At 37.9% G+C, this 9,180-nt stretch overlaps 1 protein-coding gene across 1 annotated transcript in view; it reads left to right on the plus strand.

The window, feature by feature from the left end:
• LOC107625734 overlaps window positions 1-2,247 on the plus strand; it is a gene marked incomplete in the record, with an annotated part of 3,801 nt that extends 1,554 nt beyond the window's left edge. Inside the window, 2 exon segments of the mRNA XM_016328438.2 lie at window positions 1-793; window positions 1,440-2,247. Of these exon segments, the coding sequence (XP_016183924.1) occupies window positions 1-793; window positions 1,440-1,679 (1,033 nt within the window).

Below are 9,180 nucleotides of genomic sequence, written 5' to 3' on the forward strand. Positions count from 1 at the left end.
GTTTGTACTGAAACGAAAAGCAGGGAAGATTGTGTGGCAACCGGGCATGAATCGAATCATCAACATTTCAGAAAATATGAATAGAATAATTGTTAGTGAGGATTGGGAGAAGGCTGAACTTCAGGAAATAATAGAGGAAGATCAAATTGCTCAATCAGATGAGGAACTTCAAGTTGTCTCAGAAACATCTAATTTAGCTGAAAATTCAGATATTCCTAAAGAGGAACTTGTTTCCGGCTTGTCCGAAGCATCAGACCTTGAAGCTAACCAAAGCCAAACTCATGATGCAGAGAATCCAATTACTGAAGAACCTGAGGTGCAGAAAGAACCTGAGGTGCAGAAACCCAGCAGTGATAGTATTTCTTACTCAACGGAGATGCCATTGGCTATTGTTGCAGAAAACATAGGTTCTTTTGAGGATTCCAGCAACAATACAAGCTATGAGAACAATTTAAGCAATATTCAACTGAATGAACAATCTGCAGATGGTTCCACAAATGGACATATAAGTATAATGCATAATCTGGTGGACAATGGAAATGCTGAACCACTAATGAATCAGGAGGCAACAGTTACGGAGAGTAAATTATTCGAGTTAGAACGAGGTCCTGTTCTTGTACCTGGTTTAGAGTTGCCTTTTGAAGAAGAAGGTCCTGATGTTGTCGTTCAAGAAAGGATTACAATGGAAACTTCAAGTGAAACTTTTGAATCTAAGGATGATGAAGTTCAAGAAAGGACTACCATGATAACTTCAAGTGAAGCTTTTGAGCCTATGGATCAGAATAAACCAGAGGTAATGGCTTGATGAGTGTGATGCTTCTCTATCTCCTACCATTTGTAGGGAATTGCTCGATTTTGTTTCTTTAGTAGTGACAAGTTATTTTATGTTTTTGCTTTTGATTCCATTTCGTTTGTATCGTGGTCTTTGTTTATCAATGAAGTGAAATTCTTTCATTCAAATCTATAGCGCATCAACTTGTTTCTCATATATATATATATAACACTAAGGCATCTGAATGCTGAGAAGAGAATGAAAACAAAAAACGTGTTATCAATTTACCTTCTAGCGTTGATTAAACTTAACCATCATGAAGTGCCAAAGAGCCAGACTGTTATGAACAATGCTTAAAACACAATACTCTCATATCATACTGATCGTCGTTTTAACTTTCTTGTTATATTCATAAATCATTGATTGTATCTAGATACAATCATTTATGAATGTATCAGATATGTTAATTTATGAGTGTCCCGAAAAAGTTAAAGTGACTGGTGAGTAATTCTTAACTATTGACTACAAGCATCATGTCTTTAAGGCAATATAGAATCATGGATTCTTCAAATTGATGCAGCTGTTAAATTCTTCAAGAGTTAAGACTAGTTTTAATATATCCTTGATTTTATTTTCTTTTTCATGTGCTTAATCTGAAACTGTTCAGTTCAGTAAGGAGCAAGGATCCAACAACGGTGCAACCCAAGAGATAATTGCAACAATCAAGGACGAGCCACGTCACCATTACAATGAACATGAGCAGCATTTTCATCTAGCACCGTCGATGGAGGAAAGATCGAATCCCCAGACACATAATGATGACGATGATGGTAATGTCTTGCAAAACGACATCCAATGGGGACGTGAAACAGTAAAGAAGTTTCTAACAAAACTTGGGTTGATTTGATTTGATTTGAATGTGTGAAACTTTACAGAAGAACCAGTAGAAGTAGAAGTAGAAGGAAGAACTTCCCTGGAACTCATCATGAGTTGTGTGATTGTTATGATCCATTTGCCTAGATTTTTGTTGTCCTGGGAAAGATGGATAGGAGCTCAAGAAGTTTGTTGATGATGGCTTGTTGATTGTGTCTAAATACCTATTATCAAGGTATCAACTACTCTCGATTTCACTCGTAAACTCAAACTCGAACGAGTTTATGAGTTTAGGTATCCAAATCGAGTTCATGATTTTACCAGTAAACTCTACTGAGTTTAGATAAACTATCGGATTTGATTACCTCGCCATATTGTCTGTTGAAGACAACGCTGCTGCTGTTGTATAATATGTTGTCATATTTAGCTGTATAATGTATCATATATCATTCAATTCAGTTTTGGCCACTTTTTGTATATAGAACTAGCATGCTAGGAGTTTCATTTGCAATAGAGAGAGCTTTTGTTATGTATACCACAGAACATATTTGTAGTTCTATAATTATCTGTTGTAATAAAATCTATGCTTTTTTTATGTTTTCTGTTTCGTTCTAGCAGAGAATAAAAGACAAAAGCTTAAAATTATCTGTCTTAACAACATTTTAAGATTTTTGTGAGATAGGATTCCCTTTTATTGTAAGATCGAGACATGTAGGTGCAATAGATCTCATTGCTTTGGGTTAAGATTTTCATGTAGGATTATTCTCTACATACAAGTTATTTACACATACAAGTCCATACAAGTTATTTATATTGTATTGTTTAAGAATTTTTATGTATGTGTATTAATAAGTTCTATATAATTCAAAACTCTTCCTCTTCTTCCTTGCATTATAAAAGTGAATTTTATTGAATTAGGATTAACTTGTATAAACTTGTATGTCAAAAAGACTTGTATGTGTAGCAGGTCTCTTTCATGTAATGGGTGTACATACAAGAGATTTCAGCGTTCAAATAAATAACAGTCTAAAAAGTATAGGATTTATGATTAGATAATATATCTTGAATATATGGTAAATTCTTTATTTATAAAGTTTGGAGGAGAATATGAAGAAGATCTGAATAGATCAATACAAAATTTATGCAGGATCTTAAGTGTATATATTTAAATTATGTTCTTTATAAACCAGTTTAAGACGTTTTTAAGTTGATTAAAAATTGGATCGTAACAATAGAAATGTATTTTATTACATTAATTAATAATCATAAAGAAAATTCCTTATTAATAATAATGTATCGACTCCTACAATCAATCACTTAATTTGAAATATAAATTGTATTACTTTTGCGTCGCTACGCTTTCTGGTTTCCAAAGTTTTACTAGAAATTATTTAAATTAAATCATAGATCATAGGTGATGCTCAAGCTAAGAGTATTCAAGCAACATGTTACCTCTAGCGACGTGTCCAAACTCCAAAGCATATAGTATTTTTAATCAGATTGAAAACTCTCAAGTTATATAAATATAATATAAACTCTTGGAAACTGCTGTCAGTGGTCTGTGATAAACGGGAAGCCTACAACGTACGGCAAGGGAAGTTGAGAGTTGAGACCGTACATAGTATAATATTGGACATTTGGACTAGATAACAGCCAAAATAAGACAAGTTATTAATTACGGAAATGTTTGACAAAGAAAATTAACTAAAAATAACTATAATTTGTCTTATTTAACATTCATTAATTGTTATGACAATTAAAAAAAGTTAAATAAGACAAGTTCTAACTTTTTTTTTTGTCTACCTAACATTACCCATTAATTATTGATTGCTGCCATAATTATTATTCTGGAAATTTCTTTTGCTTTTAGGTTGGAGGGAATGAGGGATCCACCTCCTATATTTTGCAAAGGCATAGTCATCTGTTTTGCACAAGGAGATTTTTTCAGTAGCGAAAGTATTTTAAGGACCTTAAATAATCAGGTTATAAAACAAATTAGCTAAAATTCAGGGGTTAGTTTATAAATATTGATTTTTGCATATTAGTCCAGATTTAGCCGAAAGCCAATGTTCCCTGCTTGGACTTCAAGGCTCAGCGCCGTTGGTGTTCTCATGCGCCAACGTTTACAAGTCTCCGAGCTTTGACTTTTGAGTTTCGGAAGGTTTGCCGCGCCCCACTTCTAGTTGCTTCAAGCTGTTTCGTTGGAGTTCAGAAAAGAAATCTTGTGTTATGGTTATTAATGAAAAGGAGGAGATGAATGAAAGGAGCTTCACAAATTGCAATACTGAGTTAGTTACAAATATGAGACATGTGGTAATTGATCAATGAGCGGAGACCAAAGCGTACAGAGAAGGTTATTAATAGAAGGTTGCAAGAATATACTCTTTAGGCGTGTGTGATAAATTCTCTTCTCTTTTATCTGATGATAACTACTCTGAACTTTCTATTCTTCTATTTTTTTTTCTTGCTACTCCCTTTCCTAATTGTTAAACTTCTTCCTCCCCTTCTAAATCTCTTGATGGATGCTCGTTATAGCTGAAAAGCAGCTGGATCTTTTATTCCTTAATTCCTTTATGACTTCATTTGTTGTTATCATATCATTTAGTACTTTGTCAATTTACTGTCCATTGAAATTGTTGTTATTTCTTCATATATAATTGAATAAATATTCCTTTGTTAGTGAAATTTTCTACTACAACACCCTTTCATTGGTGCTTTCATTGACCATGTCTGTCGCAAACAACACGAGAATGAAAGGCATGGAGGCGGATATTAAGAAACTTTACCAGATGATTGAATCGGCAGCGGAGGAACATAGAGCAGAAAGGGCCAGAGCCTCTGAGGCTATGAATCTCAAATTTGATACGCTTCAATCCTCTATTACGTAACTGCTCCACAATCCGCACCGCTCCATCTCTCCTTCTCGTGAGTTCTCACATGGTGCGAGCTCAACTGGGGAACCGCCATTTCGCGCGGGATTGCAACCCTGAAGGTTGAATGTTGATCTGCCAAAATTTGATGGGAGTGATGCCTTGGGTTGGATTTTCTCCATGGATCAATATTTCGATTTCTTCCGGGTTCCTGATGAAGAATAGGTGGGTTTAGCAGCGCTTCAAATGTCGGGATCGGCCATTCCATGGTTTCAATTATCACAGCGAACGACACATTTTCGTTCCTAGACTCAACTCAAGAGGGCAATTGAGCTCGAGTTTAGACCTTCATTGTTCGAGTCTCCTAGGGAATTGCTCTTCAAGCTTCAACAACATGGAACAGTAAGTATTATTCCGAATTTGTTGCTTTAGCTAATCGTACTTAGATTGAACCGCCTGATGCCCTTAGGGATTATTTTATAAGAGGATTAAGGCAGGATATTCGAAGGGAAGTGAAAGATCAGTGTCCTCCGAGTCTGATGCGTGCTGTGACTTTGGAAAGATTGTATGAGGATAAATTTACCTCCGAACCCTATCACACTACAGGGCCGGCTGCCTATCGCCCTCAGTTTGCTAATCAAGCTGTTGTCGCTACTCTGTGACCTAATGCACGCCAATCATTTCCTTCACTCCTTTCTACACCACCACAACAACCCCTACCAAACACTACCAGAAATTCCACTCGAAAACTTACTCCGACTGAAGTCCAAAGTAAAAGGGAAAAAGGGTTATGTTATTGGTGTGATGAGAAGTTCTCAGTGAGCTATCGTTGTACCAATAGGCACTTCATGTCATTACAACTTGAATTGGGGGATGAAACGGTGTCAGGAGAGCCAACGGTTGCGTCTATGGATGAGACCACAAACTTGCAGGGGTTGGATCAACATATCATAGAGCATCATTTATTCTATAACACGATGCATGGTACTGAAGGCCCAGCCATGATTCAGATTAAAGCCTTTATCAATGGCTTAGAGGTTCAAGCCTTACTTGATGGGGGTAGTTCCGATAGTTTTATTCAGTTTCGTATTGCCAAGTTTTTAAACTTACTGGTGGAGCCGGCACCAGAGTTCAAGGTGGTGGTTGGTGATTTCGATGTTCTGCCAGTGGAAGGTCGCATTGGGACTTTAGAGGTTGATCTAGCAGGTTATATTGTTATAATCCCTGATGTTTTTGTTCTGCATGTGGCGGGAGGTGACTTGGTCATTGGCACTACATGGCTGAAGTCTTTGAGAGCCCATATCATAGATTATGATGCGGCTTTNTGCTCAATTTCATCATATTAAACGGTTGTTCAACACTGATGCTATAGCTGAAATGTTTACTTTGAAATTGAAGGAATTCGTAGAGGAAAACCAATCACCCTTACAACTGCCAGCTTCTATGGACCCTAAGTTGATGCAGTTATTAACTAAGTATGCTGATGTCTTTGCTAAACCTTCGGGCATACCACTACAGCGGGCTCATGACCACTACATTCCTTTAGTTAAGGATGCAAAACCTATGAAGGCAAGACCATATCGGTATCCTCAAAGCCAGAAAAGCTAAATTGAATTGATGGTACATGAAATGCTTGATGAAGGGATTATTTAGCCTAACAAGAGCCCTTTTGCATCTCCAATCTTGCTGGTGCGAAAGAAAGATGGGACATGGAGATTTTGCACTGACTATCATGCTTTGAACAATATTACGATCAAAGACAATTTTCTGATTCTGACCGTGGATGAATTATTAAATGAGTTGTTTGGTGCTCATGTCTTTTCTAAGTTGGATATTCGCTCTGACTATCACCAAATATTGGTTAAGCCTGAGGATAATTTCAAAATGGCTTTTTGGACTCATCAAGGCCTTTATGAGTGGCTTGTGATGCCATTTGCTTTAACAAATGTGCCGGCCACGTTTCAAAGCCTCATGAATGATGTGTTTCGCTCGTATATTAGGAAATTTGTGTTGTTTTTTTTATGACATTTTAGTCTATAGCGCATCTTGGGAGCTACACTTTTGGCACTTGGAAACTATTCTTCAAGTGTTACACTGGGAAAAAAATTGTGCGCAAAGTTATCTAAATGTTTGTTTGGTACTCATGAAGTGGATTATTTGGGTCATAAAATTTCGGGGGGTAGGTTTCACATGGAGACTAATAAAGTTTAGGCAGTTCTCAGCTGAAAGTAGCCACAAAACCTTAAGTAACTGCGAGGGTTCTTTGGTCTTATTGGGTATTACCGTCGCTTCATTAAAGGGTATGCTACTCTTGCACCTCCGTGGACTGATCTTCTCAAAAAATGATGATTTTAATTGGAATGCTCAAGCTGAATTGGCTTTTGAAAATCTCAAGTGAGCTATCTCTACCAAACCAGTCTTAGCTTTGCCAAATTTTGAGCTGCCTTTTGAAGTTGAGACTGATGCTTTCGGGTCTGGCGTGGGTGCGGTGTTGACACAGAACAGGCATCCCATTGATTTCTTTTCTAAGAAATTATCAGCCACAATGCGTAACCAGTCAGCTTACACACGAGAATTTTATGCCATAACCGAGGCCATTGCAAAATTCTGCCATGATCTATTGGGGAAGAAATTTATCATTCACACAGATCAACAGAGTCTTAAGGTGCTACTCGAGCAGAATCTGCACACTCCTGAGCAACATAAGTGGCTGCACAAGCTGCTAGGATATGATTTCAAGATCCACTACAAGCTCAGAGTGGATAATGTTCCTGTCAATGCCCTTTCTAGATCATGTTTTGTTGCTTGGTCATCACTAAAGTCTGATTGGTTGCACCAGCTAAAAACTGAAATTGCCCAGGATACTAGACTCAATGCCATTGTGCAACAATGCAGAGATGGTTCCTCGAATGATGCGAACTATGCTTTGAGAAATGGGATTCTCTTATGGTGAGACCAGGTGGTGATTCCCCAAACCAGCAGCTTAATCAATTCAATTCTGAAAGAATATCATGACAGTGCAGTGGGAAGGCACTCTGGTGTGGCAAAAATGACTAAATCCCCATAGTGGTCCCCCAGATTCATCTCGTGCACTGATTTAGCCCCTGAGATTCCAATTGCACTATTTATGTCCTCCAGATTGCGATCCGGGCAACATAATGGTCCTTCGGTGAAATTCCGGCATGACTCAACGATGGCCTTACTTATGTGGCACAGCCACTGCCATGTTGGACATTCGAAATGATGTCATTTCATGGGGAAAACGTTTGAAAGCCCAAACGTGGTCGTCTTGATCACAGTGAGTGTAATAGTTGCTTGGGTAAAGGGTTTGGCATTCGTTACGTATTCTCCATATTTTTTCATCTCTCTCAACGCTTGGTCTCCTCCTCCATAACCGGAGAAAGTGGTACAGGTAAGGGCACTGCTGCCTGCTCGCTGGTTTCTTAACATTGCTGCACTGAACTTCGGAGAAGGTTCGTGGAAAGCCATTGAAGCAACGATTGAGGAACTGTTTAATCTAGCTTCAAGGTACAAATTTTATTTTATTTTTTTTTTTTAAATTTTTGGATCATTTTTCATTCCTCAGACTGACGATTGTTAAGGTTACTTGAACATGATGCGTCTGGTCTATGTTAGAATCCATATGTTGTTAGGGTTTTAGTCTTTCATATGTTTGAACCAGTAATGGATGCTATGTTTCTTTTCAATAGAACAGAGGACAATCTCTGATGGTGTATAATGTGGGTGTTATTTGTTGTTTTTATGTTGCATGCATGTTAAATTTATTTTTTCCTCTGTTATGTTGCAGATGGACGCCAAAGTGTTAGACATAATGTTTCATCATGGGAGAAATTTTGAGAGGGGTAAGGATGGGAGATGGACATACTATCCTGACAATAAGCACTATTTGGGTGATCTGGATGTGGACAGGTTGGATGTATTCTACCTGAGAAATTACTTCAAAGAGCTAGGCTATGAGACGATGAAGGAGATTTGGTGGCATGTCCTAGGGATGAGCCTGGAAGTGGGTTTGAGGCATTTAGACTCTGATAACGAGTTGAGAGAGATGTGTTGTCATGGTGGAAAGAACAATGGGGTAGTGGATGTCTGATGCATGAGCATCTTTTCTATCTTTTCCTAGTAAATTTGTATTTAATTTGTTGAGTTTAATCAAGAATTAATTATCTTTTAGCCACTATGGATGCTAGTTTGAGTCTTGTGCAATTCTGTTTATTTTAGGTAGCATTTGGTTGGATTTGATGGAGCTTCCGTAGAAAAAGAGAAGAAGGCTATATAGGGCAAGAATGGCTTAGAGCATGGAGAGGAAGCTTGCACAAGAGGATGGAGAGGAAGCTTGCACAAATGGAAGGAGCACAAGAATTAAAGGAGATGACCAGCGAGGGCGACGCGTGTGCGTACCTGACGCGTGCGCGTGATTTGGAGCTTTCCATGGCGACGCGTGCGCGTACCTGACGCGTACGCGTGAAAAGCAAAGTTGAACAGCAACGCGTGACACGCGAAGAAGACCATCGACGCGTACGCGTGACATGCGCCACGTGCAGAAAATGCAGAAAACGCTAATTGCTGCATTTAATTCTGATTTAAACTTTATTTTTGTTTTAAAATAGAAAAAGATATTATTTTAGTTTTAGAAAATAGATTTTA

The sequence above is a fragment of the Arachis ipaensis genome, chromosome B02, assembly GCF_000816755.2.
Source record: "Arachis ipaensis cultivar K30076 chromosome B02, Araip1.1, whole genome shotgun sequence".
Lineage (NCBI taxonomy): Eukaryota > Viridiplantae > Streptophyta > Magnoliopsida > Fabales > Fabaceae > Arachis > Arachis ipaensis.